This window comes from Paroedura picta, chromosome 14 (genome assembly GCF_049243985.1).
Source record: "Paroedura picta isolate Pp20150507F chromosome 14, Ppicta_v3.0, whole genome shotgun sequence".
NCBI lineage: Eukaryota > Metazoa > Chordata > Lepidosauria > Squamata > Gekkonidae > Paroedura > Paroedura picta.
Genome location: NC_135382.1, coordinates 15,527,880 through 15,552,725, shown reverse-complemented (window position 1 = coordinate 15,552,725; position 24,846 = coordinate 15,527,880). Strand labels below are relative to the sequence as shown.

Below are 24,846 nucleotides of genomic sequence, written 5' to 3'. Positions count from 1 at the left end.
TTCTGCAGATCTCTCTGTTAGCCAGAGCCAACAGGTGTGTGCATTTCTGTAACATCTGGATTGTCCTTATGCTCGAGGATTACTGGGTTCTCAATCTGCAACAGGCCTGAGACCTGATCCTGTTAGTAATCTCTAGCTTTGAAGAAGAGTGCACGAATAGGAAATAGATAGAACAACCTTCATTTTTAAGTTAGCAGAACAATAGTGCATTGGCTTCTTTCTTCAGAAGGGTTTTTTTTGTGGGGGGGGGGCAGAGTTCAGTACAGCATCTATTTCTAGAGTTCTTCAGTTCAATATCCAGATAACCTTTTTATTCCCTTCTTGAATGAATGAAGAGTTTCTTTTGGGGCACTCTCAGTAAAAATAGTAGGTTATTAGTCTAAAGAGAACTATTGAGAGCAGCACTCAAAGGTAGTCGTGACAGATTCCTGAGAGAATTTTGTGCAGTTTGGTTTTTCATGGTTGTTAACGACCTCAAGTCTTTGTGAGAGAGGCACACGTTTAATATGGGTTGCCAATTCTGGGTTGGGAAATACCTGGAGACTTTGGGGTTGGAGCTGAGAGTGGTTGGGATTTCAGATGAGGAGGGACCTCAGTGGGGTGCAATGCCTTAGAGCAGGGGTAGTCAACCTGTGGTCCTCCAGATGTTCATGAACTACAATTCCCATGAGCCCCTGCCAGCATTTGCTGGCAGGGGCTCATGGGAATTGTAGTTCATGAACATCTGGAGGACCACAGGTTGACTACCCCTGCCATAGAGTCCCCCCTCTAAAGCAGCCATTTTCTCTGGGGGAACTGATCTCTGTTGACTGGAGATGAGCTGTAAAACCGGGGGATCCCCTGGTTATACAGCTCATCTGCGGGCGACAGAGATCAGTTTCCCCAGAGAAAATGGCTGCTTTGGAGGGGGACTGCTCCAGGCATCCCTACCTGGCAGGCTGTTTCTTGGAAAATTGACTTGCCTAAGTGGGGAAAGCTGGAGACAGGTAGGTTTCATTTCAAAGGTTATTCATTTTGCCATGTTTCTAGCCCCTCAGACAAAGGACAGTGTACTCATAAACACTCAGTGAGTTGGATAGAAGTGAGAGATCGTGGCTGATTAATAACCTTCATGGCTGGGAAGAGAAAGGATTCGAAGCCAGGCCTCAATCCCACACTTACTGTGAAGGTGGGGAGGAACAGAGTACTTTTAAAAGTCAAGCAGGCCTGGAAGGCAAGAGGCAGCAGTGTGGACTTGCTGTGTAACAATGTTGGGGGGGGGGGAGGTAATTTTTATGCTAGGTATTATTTGAAAAGGGATTCTGAACAAAACAGCCAATATGATCCTGCCCTTCTGATGATGATGATGTTTCTATAGGAAGGTTGTCGCCATGTTTCTGTCTCTGACTGCTTCTTTTAGTTGGTTCATGGTCATCCCTGTACTGGCTTTGATTGTGTCGAGCCTTTGGCGACCACGTTTCCTTTTGCAGCTGACCATGTCGAGCATTAATGATATTTCTAACAAGTTTGATTGCATGACGTGTCCAAAGTAAGTGAGCTTCAGCCGTAATATCTTCCCTTCTAATGACATAGTTGGTTTGCTCCTCTCTAAAACTACCTTGTTGGTAACTTTGGCTGTCCATGGTATTCGCAGCATTCGTCTGCAACACCGTAATTCGAAAGCATCTATTCTCCTCCTGTCTTCTTTCTTCAGGGTCCAGCTTCCACTTATGGGGAAGACAATGGTGTTGACTAGCTGGCATTTTGCATTAAGGCTGATATCTTTATTTCCCCATGTTCAGTTCATGCTTAACATTGTGTTCCGGCCCAGTGTTATTCGCCGTTTGATTTCACGGCTTCATCCACCACTTATAGAGCCAAGAATATGCCGACATTTGGAATATTGTGTACTGTTCTGGTTGCCGTATTTCAGAACAGGTGGGAAAAGTTTAGGAAAGGGCAACCGCAAAAAGAAGAAAGACAAAGGAGTTTGGGGGCTTCTGTCCTTACTGGGAGCTTTAAAACCCTTGAAAAAGCATTAGAGTCCTTTAAAACGGAGCAGATGCAAATAACAGAATAGTGTGATAAGGACAACTTGTGTGCACAGAGAAATGGAATGGCAGTTTTCAAGCAGCATGAGCGCAAAGAGAAAGAATTTAAAATTATGCTTGTGCTACACTTCTGCTAAAACAATAACCGAACTGCACAGCATCGCTCTTCCATTCAGATTCTCCCTTTCTTTAGCTCTCTGTTACGCCCAGCTTGGGAAGCCGAACACCCGGTTGCCAAAACCTTAACTGGCTCTCTATAGGCTGCTGGAGCTGGGCTGTCATTGGCTCCTCTGTTGCTGGGTATCTTTTTCCTTCTCTTTTCTACTAAGGAAAGCTAACTTTTTTATTTTACAAAAGGGGAACAGTGTGGTGTATATTTAGGACGCAGTGCCTTGTAATATCTGGATTCCTGGGCTCATGTTGAGAACTGCATTCAGTTAGAATCATAGAATAATAGAGTTGGAAGGGACCTCCTGGGTCATCTAGTCCAACCCCCTGCACTATGCAGGACACTCATATCCCAATTGCTCATCCACTGTAACCTGCCATCCCTTTGCCTTCACAGAATCAGCCTCTTCGTCAGATGGCTATCCAGCCTCTGTTTAAAAATCTCCAAAGAGAATCCCTCTGAAATTAATTACATCCCATTCGTTCTGGTCTGTCCCTCCAGGGCAAGAAAGAACAATTCTGCTCCATCCTCCATATGGCACCCTTTTAAATACTTGAAGATGGTTATCAGTTCCTAGGCTGCTCAGGCGAGAATTATATGTCAGGCAGAGTAGGACTGTTGGAGACCACTGGAGGGTAGGAGACCACTGGAGTGCAGAACTATTTGGGGAAAGGCCACACCAGACCATTTATTGCAGGGGTGGCCAAACTGTGGTTCTCCAGGTGTTCATGCGCTGGCAAGGACCAGTGGGAATCATTGTCTATGGACACCTGGAGAGCCACAGGTTGGCCACCCCTAGTTTACTGTATTGCATGTGTGTGCATGAGTAAACTTTGGAGGAAAGTCAGTTATTTGTTCCACTGTTTGAAGCATCATGTACCTGTGTACTGGAGGGACTGTCTAACTCCCTATGCCCCACTTGGGTCATTGCATTCTGCAACAGCAAACAGTCCGGAGATCCCTGGGCCACGGGAAGTCTGCCTGGCCTCGACCAGGGCCAGGGTTTTGTCAGCCCTGGATCCGGCCTGGTGGAATGAGCTCCTGGAACAGCTATTCTGCAGGGCCTGTAAGACAGAGCTCTTCCGCCAGACCTTTGGTTGAAGCCAGGTAGGGTAAAAAGAAGGAAAATTTAGCCCCACCTCTGAAATGCTGTATTATCATCTCCCCGGGTATACAATTGGAGGGGAGGCAGGGGGGATGAGCTGGGGATGGGTGGGAGGGGGAAACGGTTTCCTGGTTTCATGTTGATTTTGTTGTGATCTGCTGTGAGCCAACTGTGCTGTGAATGGCGGAATATAAATGTAACAAATAAAATAAATAATGAAGGTTTTGGGGGATAATGAATATGTTTTGGGCGGTGACGTGTGTGTCATATCAACTGCTGGTTGTAGTAGGTTATTGTATTATTTTTATTTAAAAACTGATTGTGTCTGATTCTCTGAGACGGCTAACCATCATCGTACTCAACGGAGTCAAAGTTACTGAATTAGTGCGGTTGTTTAAATGCTGAGCAACCAGTCCAGAAGACCTTGACTCTAATTCTGCCTCTGCCATGTCTCACTGGGTGGCCTCCATCTTGAGTGATCCCCTTGAGACGGTTGTGGTTGTTGTGATGTCATTTATATCAGGGGTAGTCTACCTGTGGTCCTCCAGATGTTCATGGACTACAATTCCGATGAACTCCCTGCCAGCGTATGCAGTCCATGAACATCTGGAGGACCACAGATTGACTACCCCTGATTTATGTGACAAGCTTTGAATGCTCAGCAAAAGAGGCTGAATGTTACAATGATCAGAATCAGTTTTATTTTGCTATATATTGTCAGAACACTCCTGCATCCCCCCCTCCCCACCCCGTGTGAAAGTACTCAGGCTTGCGGTTGTGTCCCTGGAAACCTCTGGGTTGAATCCGTTGGGTCTGCCGGAGAAGGTGGGAAAGGTTGATCCACTCTTCATGCCAACTATGCTGCTAAGAGTTAGTTTTATTTCCTTGTATAGACTATTGTTCACATGATCTTTGTTTCATTCCTGCTAAATTGGATTGTGTAAGAAAGTGGTTAGCTCTATTTTCCCTCCGCAAGCACACATTGGGTTTTTAGGGAGAAATAGGTACTAAAGACTAAGAGCTTTTAGTTCAAAGTTTGAGTCTCGTGGCAGCTTTGAGACCAACCAGGTTTAATTCTGGGTGTCAGCTTTCGTGTGCATGCAGAATTAAACTTTATTAATCTTAAAGGTGCCACTGGATTAAAACTTTGTCCTATTGCTTCAGACCAACCTGGCTAGTCCCCTGAATCCAGCATTTATTTCAAGGTGAGCTTTTGATAATGTTGTAACATCAGAGCTGTTGAATAAAGAGATGTGGTGAGCTGGAAGGGGGGTACGTAGTGTCATGTGTCATCGGGCTGCCCCCCATGAAAGTACACGGATTATGACTTGGCTTTTTGGACTTCACTTTTGTACCGACATGGCTGTAAACCACTTGCCCTTCTCATGACATTTAGCTTTTCTGTAGCAATGTAACAGGAACATCTGAACAAACAGAGATGAACTTTCCAGGGTAGAATTGTTGTGATCCGGCAATGCTGAAGAACTGTACAAATAGTGCAACAACAGGGATGAGAATCTCCCCCTTGCGGTTTTGAATCCTCGCAGATGTTTGTTGCTTTAGCTGCTGAAAACCTTTTGCTTGAGCTCTGACTATTCCACGAGGTGGTTGTAGCATTGTCCATCTGGTAGAATCTCCACCAAGCATTCCAAAGTCTCATTTCATGGATGAGGTCTGGGTGGAAGTTTGCCAACAGGGAAGTTTTCCACAGGATAACCATTTTCCTCCCTTCTGACTGGCTGACGGATGAGCGTCTTTCATTAGAGTGGGTGAATAGGAGGGAGGCTGGGCTTAAATATATTCATCGCCATGTTGGTTTGTTCACTGTTGGCATCTCTTGAGTCAATTCAGGTCAGCTCTTAGAGAGACCCCCTTTCAATCTCTCTTGAAGTCATCCATGTCAGTTTACTCGTAAGGGAAATGGATGCGGATGCAAGCTCTGACTGCTAAGCCTGCTGCTGACTTGGCCTTCCTTGCTCCCCTGCCCCACCTTTTGCAGGAAGTGCATGGTGGGGGAGGATCCTGTCCTCAGACCACTTCTGCCTTTCCAAAGTCAACCGCTGTATCCAGGCCTCAGCCACACAGCAGACTGTCATAACCGGAGAAGTAAGACAGATGACCACTCCACAGCAGAATAAGCCAACCAAAAACAAAAAAAATCCCCACCAAGTATATATTTCACGTGTATTTTGTGAATCCAATACAATATTGGCTGCTGGGGAAGTTTACCGAAAAACGAATTCAATTGCTGTGGTTTTCAGGCATTCCAGCTGTTACTTTGAGTAAACAAGTAACTCTTACCATAGCTGATTTGGAAGCCTACACTCATTTTTGTCTTGTTTTGGGCTGCCTTTCCATGATTGGAGAATTGGCGTGTGGAAAAAATTTGTATGCCCTTTCTAGGGACAATCACCATAAGGAGGCATTTTAAACAGTCTGATGGAAAACTTGGGGAAATTGAGGGCATCAAAAAAAAAAAAGAAAGCTTCTTTGAAACACTCTTAAATAGACATATGCACATGTAGACATAGGTTTTTGTTTAAGTATGAATAATTTGGGCCACTGTTATATTGTGTTTAATGGTAATATGTTGTTAAAGAGATCATCACAAAGTTTGCCTTAATATGCAAATGTATAGCTAGTCCTACTTATTGTGACAGTTGGAGAGTATTTGTCAAAATAATACTTTGTTTACGGCAGAATTTGTTTAGCTCCAACTCCCCCCCACACCCCCTTACCTCTCAGATGTCAAAAATTAGGATCCACGTGCTGTGGTAGCATAGGGTCCAGCAGTATGCAATTGCTTCTCGAGAATACGTGCAAATTTTCTTACAGAAATGAAGATGTTTGTACTGTTAAATTCTATAAATATGCCAAATGGTACAATTTTATATGCTACCTAAGTTATAAATGACACATGTATTCATGTTCAATCAGTAAAAGAAGCGTAGTCTTGACAGGAAAGTAAGTATTGCATATATTTCACTTTCCCCAAAGGTGTACGTATTCACAACTTTGTGTGTCCCCTCCCTCCCTGGTTTTACAGAACAATAAAACCAACATGTACTTTCTCATCCAGTTCCTAGGGAAAATCGCCATGAATTACAACTTTCAAGCTGCCATGCTTATCTAATATTGTATTGACAGAGGCATCCATTCACTGATGTTCGTTTTATGAAGTAATGAATCTTTTGAAGCAGAAAACTTTATGCAGAAGAGGTGGTGGTGGTGGGGGGAAACTGGAATGTTTTCCATCCTGCATCTCTGTGTCATGCTTTTTTAAAGGACTTCTACATGTGGCAGTCAGGCTACACTAATGTTTTCCCTAAGGGTATGAGGGGGATGTATGAGATCAGTAGACACATGCCCCAGAGTTGCAATGAATTGTGACATTTTTGGAGTACAGTAATTTGTGGTGTACAAATTACTTCCCTGCGGGAAATACTCAGGCAACTGTGCTGCCTTGGTACTTGGCTGGCTTACACACACACACACACACACACACACACACACATGAAAAAGCAGCGTGGGTCCTGGGGGTTTTAATGCTCGCTTTTAATTACCTTTTTAGGGTGTTTCAAAGATGACCGCATTGTTTTCTGGACGTGGATGTTTTCTACGTACTTCATGGAAAAATGGGCTCCCAGGCAGGATGACATGCTCTTCTACGTCCGCCGAAAACTGTCCTACGTGAGTGGTGATAATACAGACGGGAAGAAGGTGAGCGGCAAAAAATGGTCTTCTCTCAAGCTAGTGCAAAAACTTTGGCCTTGTCTGTCTGCTGGAAATAATGCAAAAAGAGGATGCAATCCATGGGTGTGGAACCATGTAGAACACATGTGGTAAAAAAAAAATCTGTAGCTTTTATGATTTTAAGGTAGAGAATGTAAGACAATACAACAACAAGCCTTTAATAGCATATAAAAGTACAATGGATGGAGTAACTGAAGCAGTCGAACTTAAAGGACTCCGGGGAATGGTAGATCAGAGGAAGGCCTGGAGGATCATTGTCCATGGGGTTGCAGTGGGTCGGACACGACTTTGCACCTAACAACAACAAAAAGTACAATATAAGGAGGGAAATTGCAAAAGGATCCAGTTCTATACAGAGAAAACAAAGGCAGAGATCATGCTTTAGAGTAAGACAAAATACATTCACGATCTCTCATGGCAAGATATAAAAACTTTGCAACTGGTTCAGTTAAATCAGGGCTCTGGGATGTCAAACGAAACTGAATCTTATGTCCATCTGAATGCAGTTCTCTTTTACACTGCAGTGAATTTAGCTCAGATCGAGGAATAAAATGGACAATGGAAGAAAACGTGTGTAACTGATTCTATACAGCATTGTCCACAGGGACACAGCATAGCTGAATACGGGATCTGTTGAAATCTCCCATATAGCACAGCAGAAGGTAGAGCGTTAGTTCTAGCTAACGTGAATGTAAGATAATACATATCTAGGATACTTTCGGAAAACGATTATCACAGTTGAGCACAAAATGGCTGCTGGGAGTTTATGACACAAAATATTCCTTGTGGATATTCCATTTATCTAACAGTTCTCCTTTTCCCATGTCTTCCTCTAATGAATCCTTTGAAGTTGGCAGCTGATTCTTTCCTAGCAATGTGATGTGGAGCTTTTTTTTTTGGCAGGGGAAAATCCTGTTACCAGCTTAGCTTATGAAATGGGCTGGACGGGCGGCATGGGAAGGGGGGGGCTGCAGGAAGTAGAAATTATGACACCGTTGTTTTAAATTAATGCCAGTCAGTTGTGTAGTCCATCTTCAGTCCCAAATGGGGGGTTAGTTAAGATGAAGCATCCATGATAAGTAGCTGTCCAGCCGCGGCTTGAAGACCACCAGTGATGGTGGGGGAAAAAATTTCCCCTGATATCTAGCTGGTACCATTCTTCATGTAGTTTAAACCCATTACTACAGTTCCTATGATCCTCTGCTGCCAACAGGAACAGCTCCCTGCCCTCCTCCAAGGAACAACCTTTCAGATACTTAACAAGAGCAATCCTGTCCCCTCTCAATCTCCTCATCTCCAGGCTGAACATTCCCAAGTCCCTCAGACTTTCCTCATAGGGCTTGATCATTCACATTGCTCTCCTCTGAAGCCTCTGTTTTGTCCATATCCTTTTTGAAGTGAGGCACACTCCAGGACTGCATTCTTTACCACCACATCACTCTGTCTGCTCCTATTTAGCATACAGTCCACCATCCCTGCAGAGAAGAAGAAGTGTTCGTTCTTATATGCCGCTTTTCTCTACCTGAAGGAGTCTCAAAGCGGCTTACAGTCGCCTTCCCCTTCCTCTCCCCACAAGACACCCTGTGAGGGGGGTGAGGCTGATCGAGCCCTGATATTCCTGCTCAGTCAGAACAGCTTTATCAGTGCTGTGGCGAGCCCAAGGTCACCCAGCTGGCTGCATGTGGGAGAGTGCAGAATCGAACCCAGCTCTCCAGTTTAGAAGTCTGCACTCCTAACCACTGCACCAAACTGGTAAGAGTGTCTTACCATCCTTCTACAGAAGGCACATAGAGTTTTCCCACACTAATTGCTGCAGTTCCATCCAGCCCCTGGAAGGATCACTCTTGGGGTCATAGGATCTACGCAGAAGAACAGCGGTGTCGGTGAGGAGGGACGAGGGTATGAAATTGCCCCTCCCTCTGTCAAAGTTTGTGTGCCAAACAGGGGGCCATTTCTTCTCATGGTCCCTCCTCACTCCAGCCTCCTTGATGCTGCTGGCTCTCAAATGTCATTTCCCTTCACTTGGTTCCTCTTGGTTTTCTCTTGACAGGCAGAAGTTGAGGTTTACCGCAGGGATTCTAAGAAGCTGCCTGGCTTGGGAGATCCAGATATCGACTGGGAAGAGAGTGTCTACTTGAACCTCATCCTGCAAAAGGTGACATAAATCTCTTCCTCTGGGGCTTGCTTGTTTGAGTCTTCCAAGCCCTTGTTCTCTGTAGCTTTGCGCAAAGTACAGTTGATTTGTTTATGGGGTGGTGGGTGGGGGTGGGAAGAGGTGCTAGAGTGGCTTTCTATCTACCCTGAGTTTCCGTGTTCTGCTCCAAGGCTGCCTAATCCTCAGCGTACAAGAGAAAGTGGTGTATTGAATAGTAGGGCTTTTGGGGTGAGCCTCCAGTGTAGAAACCTATGAAATAGGTTGAGGCTTGAGCGGGTCAGGGGAAAAGCAATGGTTTTTAACTGTCCCTGTGCAATCACAAAGGCCTCTCCCATGGAATGGACTCCCTTCCTTTTGGTGGAGGTGTGAATTGTTTGGGCAGGACTCCCCACACAGTTGTACCTTTGCAAAGGAACCCTCATCCAGATGGTGTCTGCTTCCAGAAAGGCAACTTCCGTGCATCTAGGGCAATGTCTAAAGAGTGCCACATTCCTTTGCTTTTCAAACCCCCATAGATGCAGACAAGGAAGTATAAGGGAGGGACTCGTTCTCTTTTTAGCCTTCATGATTGGCTAGTAGAGGGGTAAATGTAAAAGATATCTCCTTTCCATGAAGTTTCATGGATGCTTCTCCTAGGATGTGAAGAAATTAGGATTAGGTTCTGGGGATAGCAATAGTTAGACAATGCGGGAGCTAAAAGACAAAACCCGAAAAGAGAGAATGGCTTCTAGAGCTCTAGGCCAGGGGTAGTCAACCTGTGGTCCTCCAGATGTCCATGGACTACAATTCCCATGAGCCCCTGCCAGCATTTGCTGGCAGGGGCTCATGGGGATTGTAGTCCATGGACATCTGGAGGACCACAGGTTGACTACCCCTGCTCTAGGTTGATTCCTAGAGCCAAAGAAGCATGTCAAGTTTTGCCTTAGTTGTTGTACATTATGTTGGAGATTATGGCATGTTACCCTAATACAGGGCATTAATATACAGTTAAAACAGGGCATCTATTCATTATCATACCCCTCCATGAGTATCTGAAACAGACGTCTGTTCTGAGAGCTAATAGAATGCAAACGTATCATTAAAAGGCAGCTGTCTAATCAACGGTGAAATGTTCATAATTGAGTGATTTGCATTGGTGTGTCCCCTTTTATTTATTTTTTTTTGGCACCCTTTCATTTCTTGTTGTTGTTGCGGGTGTCGTGCTTTGTAGCCCCCCACTCATTCAGTTGGCAGTCCTCTGACCTGGGCTCTACAGAGTTTGTGCATTAAGGTTGGGATGGCTGAGCTGCTGGGAGGGGGAGACGGAGGCCGGGAAAACCAGATTGGAACGAAGAAAGGCTAATGAGAACCTGAGCAGGATGATGAGAGCTTGAGACAAGTGAAAATGTCGGAGGGTCCAGGAGGGGCAGAAGTCAAGGAGCAGGTTCTGATCTCAGATTTTTGCTTGAAGGAAATGCTTCTTTGGCTAGGACGGGTCCTGCCGCAAAGGCACTTACAGCACAGTTAAAGATTGGGCTGAGCTGGGCTGGGAGGAACTGGAGGGCTTGGCTGTCAGACCATCCCTTCGGGAAAGAATGACTCATTTCCCACCCTTTAGAATCATAGAGTTGGAAGGAACCTCGTGGGTCATCTAGTCCAACCCCCTGCACTATGCAGGGAGAAGTGGGAGGAGATCGGCTCTGGGGCTGTGATTCCGGTTGGTTGTGTGAATGAATAGTTCCCCCACCCTTTGGTTTCGTTTCAGCTGGATTACATAGTGACGTGTGCCGTGTGCACCCGTTCAGAAGGAGGGGACATCCACGTTCACAAGAAGAAATCCCAGGTGAGGAGGACCCTCTAAACCAGACTTCCTCAACCAGGGTTTTGTGAAATGCCTGGGATTTCTTGATGGACCTGGAAGGGTTTCCTGCATGGGCAGGAATTAATTAATTTTAATAGATTTTTTAAATTTGCTAAACGTTTATCAGGTGATACAGCCATATCTGGTCATGGCAACCCAACCACCCCTCCCAAAATGGCCAGCGATGGGCCTGGAGGGGGTGGGAAGGGGAGAGGGGCCTTGGGTGGGGGTGTCCACAGCTCTGCTTCCCGACCGTATTCTGCACGATCATGCCACTTCTGGGGTTTCTTGAAGCCTGAAGAATGTTCCAGGGGTTTCTCAACGGTACAGAAGTTGAGCAAGGCTGACCTAAACCTTGGACAGGCAGCCCTGCGCCTTCAGCTCTTTACCATGCATCTCCATTTCACCCCAGATGATTTCCCAAGAACCAAAATAGAGGTGCTCTGAATGGCATGCTGCAGGTGTCATCCCTATCTCAAGGGGGGGGGGAACCAAGTTGAAGACCCCGTTTCCATGGAGTCATGACATAATGCATCTCAGTTGTGTGAAAAAGACTTCAGGCTCGGATGCTGTCCTGATGGACCTTCACACTCCTTCCCATCCTTCAGACTCTTTCATCCCTATTCCCCCGTCCCTTTATTTGTTGGACTCCTTTTGTTCTCCTCCCTTTCTCCAGCTCTTCTTTCCCATTCCCCAGCCTGGCGCAGTGGTTAGGAGCGGCAGCTTCTAATCTGGCGAGCTTAGTTTGATTCCCCACTCCTCCACATGCAGCTAGCTGGGTGACTTTGGGCCAGCAACAGTACTCACAGTGCTGCTCCGACCGAGCAGTCCTGCCAGAGCTCTCTTCGTCCCACATACCCCACAGGCTGTCTGTTGTGGGGAGAGGAAGGGAAAGGGATTTGTAAGCCTCTTTGAGACTCCGTTGTGGGGCATAAGAACCAGCTCTTCTTCTTCTTTCTCCCCTGCTCCCTGTAGGTCCTGATCTTTTTGTTTATTTCCTGCCTTTTTTCACACCTTTCCCTGGGCTTTCCCTTCTTTCCCACCTTCTCCAGGCAACTCTGCAGTGCTACAGCTCTGCTTTCCTAATGTTGTGGATAGGGGAAGCTTTGGAGCTGGGGGAAGGGGGCAGGATGTGATTCTCCTTTGAGGCAAGACACAGCTGTGGGGTGAAGGTAAGAGAAGTTGCAGCAGAGTAATGGGGTGAAGGGGGCCATCGGAGAGGGCCTGGGGATCACTGTGACCTTATTTCCCTCCTGTTGCCAGCGTGTGTGCCTGTGCATGTTGAATTAGACTCTTCTGAAACCTCTAACCCAGGGCTTGACCACCTGTTTTTCTAAACACGCTTTCCTTTCCTGTGAGTATTTTTATTTGTGCATGGGGCGGTTCATGCAGCCAGTCGCATGACACCTTCCGACTGTTCTCTTCCAGCAAGTCTTTGCGTCTCCCAGCAAGCACCCGATGGATAGCAAAGGGGAGGAATCCAAGATCAGCTACCCGAACATATTCTTCATGATCGACAACTTTGAAGAGGTGGGGCCTTTGACAGTACAGACCTTTCTTTGGCTTGTACTCCTTTTGTGATGTAGGGCCCTCTTGTTGAGTCCCAGCCAACTGCCCCACAATGAGAAATGTCCAGATGTCTGGGCAAGTCATTGCTTACGAGCCTGGCTCTCTCATTAGGCGCTCAGAGGGGCATATTCATATTCATATTCATATTCACATTCACATTCACATTCACATTCACATTCACATTCATATTCATATTCATATTTATATTTATATTCCTCCACTCTCAAATGTCTTGCGGCAGTTTACAAAATCCATGAATACAATAGAATCCCCTAAAATCACCCATTAAAACACAGAACAATAACATAATATCAGATGGCGGACAATAAAATATTACCACTCCCCTCCCCCCATTCAGCATGAGTCTGTCGCTCTCTACCTGGGAGCGAGGAACTTTGTTAATTCCAGCTAGAGATCTTCAGCTGAGAACATCAGGTACCGCTCTGGCCTCAATAATACACCTAGCAGAAGAGCTCCGTCTTACAGGCCCTGCGTAAAGCTGACAAACCCCACAGGGCCCATAGCTCTTCTGAGAGCTCATTCCACCAGGTTGGGGCGAGGGCCGAGAAAGCCCTGTCCCTGGTTGAGGCCAGGTGTATATCCCAGGGACCCGGGACAACCAGCAAGTTCATACCGGCAGAGTGAAGAGCCCTGCAGGGGGCATAAGCAGTTAAGTGGTCCCGCAGATACGTAGGACCCAGGCCGCGTAAAGCCTCAGCAATCTGCTCTCTAGGCCCTGGGCATCCCAACACTTCTTCGGCTTCACCAGCGCAACGCCTCTGGGTCCACAGGAAGTTTTGCTGTGGGTATGAAGCACTGCCAGACTGAAATGGACAAAACACTGGGAAGCAAGTCCAGAGCCAAAGGACAACGAATTGCTTAGGAAAACTCCTAAGTGCGTGGGGTCTGAGTTGCATACGAAAACGTGGTTGCGTGTTACCAACAGCATGATATGTTTATTGATTTATTTTTAGTTTGATTCCATTTGCTAGCCACTGCTCTCAGCCAAGCCGGCTCACGGTGGCCTACACTTAACAGAGAAAAGTACAACCAGTACACTAAAATAGTAAAAACCCCATTAAAACTCCAACATTACAACAAAGAAAAAAAACAGAGGTAGCAGCAGACGACCGCTCTTAGTTAAGTTCTTCCCTTGTTTGCGAAGGGGCGTGCTCTTTCCGTTCCCAGCACAACTGGTTGATCAGTTGGACTTGCTGCAAGAAGCTATTCCTCTTATTTGTAGTTCCTGGACTTGCTGTAAGAAGCTGTTCCTCTTATTTGTAGTTCCTAATATAGTGATCTTGACTTATGTCATGCTTGGTGAGGGACAGTTGGCTCTCTTATGAGTTTTGCCTTCTGTCTCTTTTCCCATACTGCCCCTTTGCAATGGAACTCCCAAATGCTATAGGATTCAGCGTTCCTAGGCTGGTTACTGGGCATTTGATTTCCTGCCACAAAATCTTGTGTCTCCCTTGCCCTGTGACAGTCTCTGAGCTTGTGTGAACTTCAGGCAACACGCGGCGATTGTCCTAAATATTTGATTTCCCTGGGTGTGATGACAGGTATTCAGTGACATGACTGTCGGGGAAGGCGAGATGGTCTGTGTGGAGCTGGTGGCCAGTGACAAAAGCAACATGTTCCAAGGTGTCATCTTCCAAGGATCGATCCGCTACGAAGCTCTCAAGAAGGTTTATGACAACAGGGTAAGTCCCACATTTAGTGAGAGCACCTGTCCCACCTTGACGTCCGGGGAGACCTGAAATGGGTGGCTGTGTTTGTTGGTCTCCTATCTGGTTCATTCCCATTGAGAGCCACGTCAATTGGGGGTTCCAGTTTGCACGAGAGAAAGTTTGCATGCTGAGGCATCTCGGCCCAACATCATTTCACTCTGCAGCGCCAATCAAGAGCTTCAGGAACTGCTTTGTCCACATCTGACTTAAGGGCTACTTCAAGACAAGGCAAATTAAAGGAAGTCCTTTTGGATAAAAATAAGAATTTATCCCATATTATTGCCAAATATGCAAGACTAGCCATTAAATGTAGAAGTGCCTGGCTAAATATGTAGAAGGGTTAGGACGGATTTATTGACTACATGAAGTATTTTGGAACTTTTAATCAATCCTACATAGTGTTTTACTGTTTTGTATTTTGTACTGGTCGTTGACCGAAAGAAATAAATGTATGTATGTATGTCCACATCTGCCTTTCCCGCTGTTGTGTTATGATTAGTGGGTACCTTTTCTCTCCCTCGCAGGTAAGCGTTGCCGCAAAAATGGCCCAGAGGATGTCCTTTGGCTTTTATAAGTACAACAACATGGAGTTTGTACGAATGAAGGGGCCGCAGGGGAAAGGTCACGCGGAAATGGCCGTGAGTCGGGTATCAACGGGTGATACTTCTCCCTACGGAACGGAGGAAGGTTCAAACCCTGGCTCGCCTCTACATGAGAGAGTAAGTTACCGTCGTCCGGAATTTGTTCCTGGGGGCCTGATGCATGTGTTGCATTTGGTTAAGCCCTCCCTTAGGCTTGCATGGGGGCATTGTGTGGAAACCCAAGGAACACAGAACCGTAAAGAATGGGCGGTATAAACATCCAAATAAATAAATTAAATTAACATTTCACAAATACCTCTGTGCCTTGTGACTTGTGAAATTACTCAGCAGTTTCTTTTGCCAGTATAACCTGAGAGTAAGCCAGGCCCATCACAATCAAATCATGAATATATTAAAATTTAAAATCATAGTTTACATTGGAACAATTCAAATGACCCACCTGCCGCACGTTAATATGAATATCGAACATTGAATATTAAAAATGAGTGATGTTCTGTTATTAGGAGGGTATCCTTATTTGGGACGATGCATCTTCCCATGATAACGTGGTAGATTTAAGTTCTTCAAAGTTCTTCTGGGCTTCTAGGGAGGCCAGCCCAATAGATGTGGAAGGTGTTATCTTCCTGGCCTCAACCATAGGCCTGGCCGAATAGCTCTGTCTCACAGGCCCTGCAGAACTGATCTCAGATAGTAGAGCAGGGGTAGTCAAACTGCGGCCCTCCAGATGTCCATGGACTACAATTTCCATGAGCCCCTGCCAGCATTCGCTGGCAGGGGCTTCTGGGAATTGTAGTCCATGGACATCTGGAGGGCCGCAGTTTGACTATCCCTGTAGTAGAGCATTCCTCCAAGGGGGGGCCAGATCCAAAGAAGGGACCTTCAGATTTCAAACCACAGTTCAGAATCCAAGCTGACTGAATGCAAACAGATGCTTGCTCGTAGACTAGAAGCACACATTATGGAGTCGTTTTTATCTCTCTCAGGCTCGGTTTAGGTAAGGCGTGCCTTTGAGCGGTATTCAGAACAAACCCACAGATCTTCAGAACATCTTCCCTGGTAACACCTTTCTCCTTTATTTCCTCCCCTTTAGGTCACTTCCTTCAGCACTCCCCCGACGCCTGAACGCAACAACCGCCCCTCTTTTTTCTCCCCGTCCCTCAAGAGGAAAGTGCCCCGGAACCGGATTGCTGAAATGAAGAAGTCTCACTCGGCCAACGATAGCGAGGAGTTCTTCCGAGATGATGATGAGGCAGGTGAGCGAGCCCAGGGGGAGCCTCGGCCTTGCTCTGGAACTCATTCCATGAAGATGGGGAAAGGGCAGGGGGGAGAGGCACATCCGTGGCCGGGTTTTCGGTATTTCCTTGTTTTTGTCACTTGGTGGCTGATCCCAAAGCTACTCTTTGGCTCACGTGCCTGTGTCCGCTGTGAACTCCTCGGACGCTGTCTCATCTGAAAGGCTGCATAAATGCTACTTTGGGGAGAATATGAAATTTTGTGGGCCAGTTACCCTGGAGCGCCCTTTTTCAACTTTTTTACCATTGAGGAAACCCCTGAAACATTCTTCAGGCTTTGAGAAACCCCAGAAGTGGCGCAATGGTGCAGAAAATGGTGGGAAGCAGAGCTTGGATCTAGCTCAGCGGTTCTTAATGCTCCCACAGCCACGACCCCCACTGTCCCTGCCATAGCCGCACACCAGCCAGCACCCCTCCCCTCCACATGGCTGGCCGCCTTGGCCTTCTATGATCGCCAGCACATGCACAACCCTAGGAGCCCCTTTGAGTTGCCGCTGCCAGCAGTTCTCAACCCCTTCCCCTTTGGGTCGTGGCAGCAGTGGCCTCGGCGACCCCCTGAAAGAGTGGATTGACCGCCCTGGGGGTCGGGACCCCCAGGTTGAGAACTGCTGATCTAGCTGGGCATGTTGATCATTTCCAGAGAGGTAATTGAATAATGTCTGAAGGATGGGCAGTAATGCTTTGTCTCTTTCATCCTCCCTTGTTCTCCGCTGGCAGATCTACACAACGCCACAAACCTCCGGTCACGGTCCTTGTCCGGTACTGGAAGGTCTCTGGTGGGTTCGTGGCTGAAGCTGAACAGGACGGACGAAAACTTCCTACTCTATGCACACCTAACCTACGTCACATTACCATTGCATCGGATTTTAACAGGTGAGCCGCTTCTGCGTTCCAGATCCCCCGGATCCTCCTGCGTTATTTGCGCACCCTTTTCCTTTGTGCTTTGACCTCACTGACTGGAACTGTCGTCAGTATCTGTAGATACGTAAAGGTGGCAGTGCCAGGTTTAACCAGGTGGAAGTTTCAGAGCTGCTTTAAGAGCATGTGAAGATTCAGCCAATAGCCTTCAATAAGAAACCTCCATTTGCAAGAAAGTTTCTTTATTGTAAAGTACGATGATACTTACTTCCTAAAATCCTTGCTAAGACTGATGTCAGGTGGCCACTGCTCCATTTTTACCCTCCCCCTAGCTCCCTCCACTAGTCCATTTTGGACACAGAGTTTGAGATGATCTTCTGTTATCCAGAGAGAGAGAGAGAGCTGCACTTCAAGGCCTTGCCATAGTGATCAGGGCAGAGCAGAGAGTCCCCCATAATAAACTAGCCCTCTGCTGTGATAGTTCACATCTAAGTCTTTTAAAAGTCTCCTCAAGTTTCTTGATGTATGCAGAGGATTTACTATTAAAATATCTACTGGAGGATAGATGTGATTTGGTTCTGCACGCAGCATCAAAAGTTTTTGCTCCATCATGATTTGTAAACTGAAATCATTTTTAAATAACATGAGCAGCTCATGTCTTACGATCTAGTTTTTATGCTTAAATTGCATTGGGTTATTTACATCTGTTCTTACAATTATGATGTAGTTTTTAAAATATATATACGATATACGATGCTGCACTTTGACACTGAACTGACTTCTAAGGTATTCAGTTGCATAGACAGGGAACGCAGCAAGCAATGCAAGATGGAAGAGCAAAACCGATGGCAAACACCAGGCATGGTTTTGACTGAGCAGTGGGCCCAGAGGCTTTCCGTTTCAGGCTTTTCTGGGTCACCAAGGTGACTTGGGCAGGGCATGGAAGTATCGGAACCGCTTTGGGCCACAGAATAAAGTTTGAGTCCAAAGGCACCTTTAAGAACACGCACCTAAGATACAAACTTACATACATACATATGACTTTTATGGGCATTATACAAAAACAGAATCCAGTTGACAAGACAGATAGCAATAACACCTCTGGCAAATAAACTGAACACTCTGCAGAAATCAAGCTACCTTCTCCTTTCTCTCTGGCTCTGTGTCGACGAAAAGGTGAGTGTCTTCAGCTGCAAGCTTTGGTGTGGCTGCAGTCGAAGAAGCGTGCTTGTGCATGAAAGCTTGCATACCCTTGAATAAAACTCGGCTGGTCCTAAAAGTGCCTCTGGACTCCGATATTATTTGACTCAACACAGCTACCCATCTGAATACCTTTTGGATACCTGTTATATGCTGCTGCTTCTCCTATTCAGGGGTATAGTTAATGCCCGCAGGGGTAGTCAAACTGCGGCCCTCCAGATGTCCATGGACTACAATTCCCATCAACCCCTGCCAGCGTTTGCTGGCAGGGGCTCATGGGAATTGTAGTCCATGGACATCTGGAGGGCTGCAGTTTGACTACCCCTGGTTAATGGGCATGCGTGCGTCACAGAACCCACCTCCGTATTCCCGTCACCTCTTTTTTCTTAATTTATTTCAAAAATCTAGATATTCTGGAAGTGCGTCAGAAACCGATCTTGATGACATAGCAGGCAGCTTGGCACCGACTCGGAACCGTTGCTGCCAAGTGCCTACAACCAGCCGTCAACAGCACCATCTAGTGTCAGGCGTTCAACATTACACTGGAAAAAGGGATGTCTCGGAATAACCAGCCAGCCAATCAAGAAGTGCCTCTTCCTTCTTTTCCTTCCTCCGCTGTACATCTTTTGTGCGTGTTTAGAAGAAAACAAAAAAAAAGGATTTTATAGTTGCGACTGGCAGCAACCTTTCCCACCATGATAACAGTTGGGGCTGTGTTCAAGGAAAAAGAAAAGACTTTACGAAGAACGAGCTGCAGTATTTACGTTGTAACTGGAAATAAAGCAACACGAACAGAATGTATTAACTGTTATGTACTTTGGGAGAAATTTCCATAGGATTTTTTTTTTAAACTGATGAACCAATGAACTTTTCTTTTCATAGACTGTTGAGAAACCTTCCTTGTTCATTGCAAAACAAGACAGCTCCGCGTGGGCACGTAAGAGTTGAAACGGTAGCAGAACGACGTTAACCTTATAGGAAAGTGGACTCGGCCAGAGTGCAGTTTGGTCCCGTGTCAGGTTGGAACTCGACAAGTTATTTTTTTCCTCATTGGTATGTTTTTAAGGTTCATGGTGCAAATCGATTCTCTACCAAAGAACAGCGCAGAAGTCCAGCCGGAAGGGTCCAAAGGAGCAAAACGAACACCGAAGAACTGCACTGGGCTAGCTGCCTAGGACCATTAGCATTTCTTGATGCATATCTGCTTGTAGGAGGATGTAAGAGGCATGGAAAGATGAAGGATCACAGTACCCAGCCCTCCGAGGCCTCCTTTGGCCCTCCTGCCCGGGATCTGTGGGGATTAAAGCTCCCAAGAAGCATTTTCTGGCATGGTTTCTAAATCAGATTTTCATTACCGCTGTATAATTTGTTACTGCGCTGGACTTCCCTGGGCCTTGATTTGGTGGATCTGTGATTTGTGGTGTGGTATAGAAGCCTAATTAATTGAGGGGGGAAGGGTTGGTATTTGGGGATTGTGGATTGGGCCTGCTGAACTGATGACAGAGGGTGCCTAAAAAGTGCCATTTCTCCCTTCCAGTCCAGATCACTCTTACAGCTGGGAGAGTTCTTTTGTCGTTTTATAATAAAGCCTGAGCAGGGAGAGGGAAGGGCAAGAGCTGGGGACTTGCTCCTCCTTGAACCTCTTTGCCCCAAACACGCAGCTTGCTTTAAGCACCGGCTCTGGAAATTTGCACTTCAAAAAGTCAATGTGCATTCACTTACCCACCAACAGTGTCCCATCTTTTAACAGTGAATCAAAAGCTGGCTTTAGAAACCTAGTTGAACAAGCCTGGTTGGTCCAGATCTAAAGGTAGAGAGAAGGCGGAGTTTAAGGGCATGTGGGTTTTCTTTTTTAGGAAACTCTGAGAGGACGAGCAAATGCCGTGAGGATAGCAGTGGCTAAATCGTCTCCTTTTTGAGGTGAGGGTGTCCACGTGAATATGAGAAAGCAACTGAAGGCCACATTCACTTACACAAGAGCTGCAGCTACCAGCACGGCATGGATTTAAAAAATTGTTTCATTTACGGTTTCGGGAAATCCAAAAAAACAGGATGTAATTCAGTCCATCAGATGCAAACTGATCTCTCCGTACCCTGTTTAGGTTCAGACCCAATTACTCAGGGGGAACTGGTGATGCTAGTCCCACCCCCCACCCCCCCATTCTTGGGTTGGCTGCAGCACAGCCCGTCATGTGCATCTGAGTGATGGTGCGGCTTGGCTCGTAAGAGGCGTGCCATTTTAGCAAGCGCATACTAAAAACCAAAGCCATCGTGATTGCTAGCAAGTCGACTTTCACGGTACAAGCCCAGGGACCCGCGTTGTGGCAGAGCATGCCCTAACTGAGGCCCCCATGCAACGTCGAGACAGTTGTGAGGTTGCTGACGGAAAATACTTCCCCATGACTCATCCTGCACTCCTGCAGTAACACGATGATTCACTTCTGCATGACGCAACGGTGTGGTAATGTGGTTTTCTTCTCTACTCCACGGCAGGGGCTCCCCATAGGTGTAAGGCAGGCCATCCCATGCGAGCGCTATGAGTCAGTGAAGTTGCACATTAGGGTTTGGCATTCCACATTAGTGGCCGTTTGCTCCCGCCGCAGCCAGCGCTGCGCTGCAGGGGGGGAGGGAAGTGCGGGTGTCAGCACGCCAGCCCACACCTCCCCTTTTCCCCTTGCTCCATGTTGGGGAGAGGGGCGGAGCATGAAGGCCATTTGGGATGGCAGATCTCTGTCCCCTCCCCCATCGATAGCCTTTCCAAAGCTGCACGGTGGGTAGCGCTCAGCTGACGTGGTCGATCCGCGGTGATTTTCACACAGTCCGTGTCAGTTGGAGTCAGGGAAATCTAACGCCTGTGCGCTGAGCCCTCTTAGAACTGGCTGAAATGAAGTTTTCGTTCTAACGTCGTTCTGTGATGAAACGGAGAAGGGAAGGACTTGGCGTTCCTTGGTTGGTTTGATGGAGGCAGTGTGCGTAGATCTTGCCGGCAAGTTGGTCCTCTCTGGTTCTTGGGGGAGGCCGGTTTAGTTTGGCTCCTTCTGTGTAGGAGGCTGCAGTGGTCCTTGCATTATCGTCTCGAGCCATTAGAGAAGAGATAGTATCGGTGCTAGTGGCACCCGCTTAAATGTTCTGAATGGTAGCGGTTAACAAGTTTGCAGGCCCTTGTGGAACCACGGAGAAGGGGGGGGGGGTTCTTCCTGGCTTTACAGCAAGAGATGGTTGGGGGAGCAGGTCAGGGGAAGGCTGTGAGTTAATGCTGGGGATGGGGGTGGAGTCAGTTGTGCACAACACTCAGCGGCACCATTTTTTGTCTTCCCTTCTTTATCTTCCCTAGGGCACTTTTGGACTCCTAGTTTCATTGTCTGTTCCAGGAACCCCGAAATCCCCAGTCTCGCCTCCTTCCCCCTTTGCCGTCCCCTCCGTTTTAATAGTCCTCCCCTGTCACTCCCTTGGCAGAGTTCTAACAAAGTTGTCACCTCCTGGACTGGTGGGATATTCTTGTGGCCCAGCACCTTGATCTTTGTACACACACACACACACGGGTGTTCCCCCACCCCAATGCATATCCTGTTCCATGAGAGTGTTTTCATGGTCCAGTCCCCCCCCCCCCCGGTCAACTAACACGATACTGGTCTCACACGAAACTTGGCCCTTAAGTCTTTTGTTCGCTTTCTCTATCGATCAGTTTGCATGTCATTTTTTTTTGCGGGAATGCGAGCGCGTGAAACGCTGAGCCTGTTTGCAATTGGTCTAGCTTTGCTGCTAATGGGATGGGCCTGGGAGGGGGGTATCCGTTTCACGAGGTAGAGTTAGCCCATTATGGGGTGAGGAGATCAGGCTTGAGAAAGAAAAATAGCTTCCTGGCCGCTTCCCCGGAGTCTGAACGGCTTCGAGATTCTGGAGTTGCCAGTCTCCTGGGCTTCGGGGCTAGAGAAGCAGGAGACTGCTCCTCCCTCCGCAAACCAGAGTGGTATAGTCCAGGAAATGTTATTTCCCCTTCTCCTGGGTGGGGGAAGTGATTCTGTCTCATGCCTTCTTGGAGACCGAACCTCCAAGGCTCTCTGGGTGCAGGGGAGGTGTCTTTTAGATTACAAAGTAATTTTTTTTCATAGTCAAGGGGGTCTCCTGAGCATACATGTAGGCAGGGTGCATGTAACTCCCTGGTTACAGGGCACAGGCCATCCCCATTGACTGCAGGGAGTAAAAGTAGTGAATGTCTTCATGTGTTCCAGTGGAGCTTGCTTCCAGTTCTGCCTTAGGGGATTTAAGGCCAGGTCAATCACTCCAGAGCCACGGAGAGGCTAACCTCAGCCCTTCTCCACCTCTGTGTCTTACCACAGCGGTCGCTAATGGCTACTAGGGGTGTGCGCTTCGGCTCAGTTTGGCCACCTCGGTGATCACCGGAGCCTGAAATAGTGAATAGGAGGCCAGTGCCGCGGGGGCGAGGGGCGGCAGCCGCTGGCCAGGGTGCTGCGCTGCTGGCCTCCTACGCGCGATTTCGGGCTCCGGTGATCGAACCAAGCCAAAGCGCACAACCCTAAGCTATTCATAAAGGGAAAGGCATCCCTGCAGCTGTTCTCCCTTCAATTCCTGGTCTTTCCTTACTGTTCTGGGGCATCCTGGCCTCCCATGGCCTCCCTCTCAGGGTTCCCCAGTAGGCTGATAAGAAAGGGAGACAACTGCAAAAGAGTATAAGGATTTAAAAACTTACCGTTTGTCCCCAAAGTCAGTTCCTGGAGGGGTGGCGTGATCTTTCCACTGTCCGTGGAGGGTTGGCGTCAGTGAGCAGTGAGGCCCCCTGAATTGCCTGCAAGGCTCAAGGCCTTCTGCAGTGACCGGAGGGTGCCAGTCCCAAGAGTTACTTCTAAGATGACAACCATGGAAGCCAGCCTTAGGGCGGAGCCAAAATGAGTTTTCCACTAAGGCACTGGACTTCCAGAACAACTTTCCTGCCTTCTTCTCTAAGGGCTGCTCCTGGGGGGGGGGGGGGGGACCTACAGGAATGACACAAGGGGGGAACCGGGGCTCTTCAGGAAGGAGGAAGAGATGGGGATTTTTATGGCCCCATCCCCTCGGTCCTTGTTGCGTTGTCAACCCACGCTACTGTGCCTTAAGCCTCCCCTGCCACGGTGAAAGGACTTTTCGCCTGGCCCGGGCCACACTCTCCCCAAACGCCTGTCAGGACGCTGGCTCTGTGTGCAAACAGAGGGTGGCTCTCAGTATGGCCAGGAGCCCAGGACAGGGCCCAGATTGGCAGCTTCTTTTTAGGCATCCCGGTGCAGGTAGGCTTTGGGCAATGGAAGCCGGCGGTTAACCCCATGAGACTGAGCAGTTAGGCCGCATTCCACTTGGGGAGATGGTGCCGGTTGCTCAAAACCTTGAGCAGGAAGGAGTCGGAAGGAGTGACGTTGTCAGGTCCACGCCAGTGGTTGCCCTTGGCCTCTTCCCATGATGAGATGCTTCCTTGTGGCTTCTAGCTGCTGCTGGGAGTCTTGCAAATGCGAAGGAACCTGCTTGGTCCTGGATTGGGCTTTGCTGGCGAGGCTTCACGTGCTCAAGTCACTAGGATGACTCTAGGCCAGGGGTGGGCCAACTGTGGCCCTCCAGATGTTCATGACTACAATTCCCATGAGCCCCTGCCAGCATTCGCTGGCAGGGACTCATGGGAATTGTAGTCACGAACATCTGGAGGGCCACAGTTGGCTCACCCCTGCTCTAGGCAGTAGACTCCTAGAGATGTGGATACCTCACCAAATTCCAGCTTAGCCACGTGATGTAGGAAAGGCCTGCAAGGAACAGCCAGGAAGAAAAAAATCTGGGGCGTCTTGACAGCCAGAAAAGAAGTTTGAGAGAAGTAGTTTTCTTCCTCATCCTATCAACACCAGACTGCAAATTGCCCATAGCCAGAGGAGCCACCAGCTGAGTTGGTCTCTGCTTTAAGATTTTGATTCTGCCCTTTTAAGTGCTGAGGGTTTGGTGGTGGGGCGGGGGGAGTGGATCTGTTTGGGGCCAGCTTCCCACTAACTCCAAACCTTGCTTTGGCTTGATTCATTTCCATAGCGGGCCCGTGGCCAGCTCCAAGCTTTCCGCCGATGGGCAGGTTTGCCACTTCCGCCGTGACCGCCTTAACACCTCTCTCCCCTCTTCCACCTTTGCTTAGCTCCCCCTTTCCTCTCCTTTTCCACAAGCAAGGGCAGCAAAGTTGTTCTCCCTTGTGTTAGTTCAGTTTCTATGGTCAGTGTAAAAACAGAAAAATGTTCAATAAATTGAAATAAAACTGTGTTCCGCTGTCACATCATAGAACTGATTCGTGCATGTACTTGCTAAGGGACGCTGGTGCCCAGCCAGGCTACTGCAGATCGAAAGACCACGGGGCTGTCATTTCAAGTGCGATGCTCTCCCAATGTCAGTCCACCTGTGCGACAGCCAGAAACTTGTGTCAAGTAGGGTCAGCACGTGTGAACAGGAGCAGCTTTGCTGGATCAGTAGTCCATCTAATACAAACAGAGGGTGCAGAGGAGAGCAGCGAAGATGATCTGGGGC

General features: G+C 47.7%; 1 protein-coding gene across 1 annotated transcript in view; it reads left to right on the top strand.

Moving 5' to 3' along the window:
• KIAA0930 (KIAA0930 ortholog) overlaps positions 1-24,596 on the top strand; it is a 47,690-nt gene extending 23,094 nt beyond the window's left edge. Inside the window, exons 2-10 of the mRNA XM_077310406.1 lie at positions 6,876-7,024; positions 9,108-9,212; positions 10,957-11,034; positions 12,481-12,582; positions 14,184-14,324; positions 14,876-15,070; positions 16,044-16,206; positions 16,963-17,118; positions 18,712-24,596. Coding sequence (XP_077166521.1) covers positions 6,876-7,024; positions 9,108-9,212; positions 10,957-11,034; positions 12,481-12,582; positions 14,184-14,324; positions 14,876-15,070; positions 16,044-16,206; positions 16,963-17,118; positions 18,712-18,752 — 1,130 coding nt within the window. The 3' untranslated portion in view covers positions 18,753-24,596. The remainder of the gene's footprint in view (positions 1-6,875; positions 7,025-9,107; positions 9,213-10,956; positions 11,035-12,480; positions 12,583-14,183; positions 14,325-14,875; positions 15,071-16,043; positions 16,207-16,962; positions 17,119-18,711) is intronic.
• Positions 24,597-24,846: the final 250 nt, after the last annotated feature.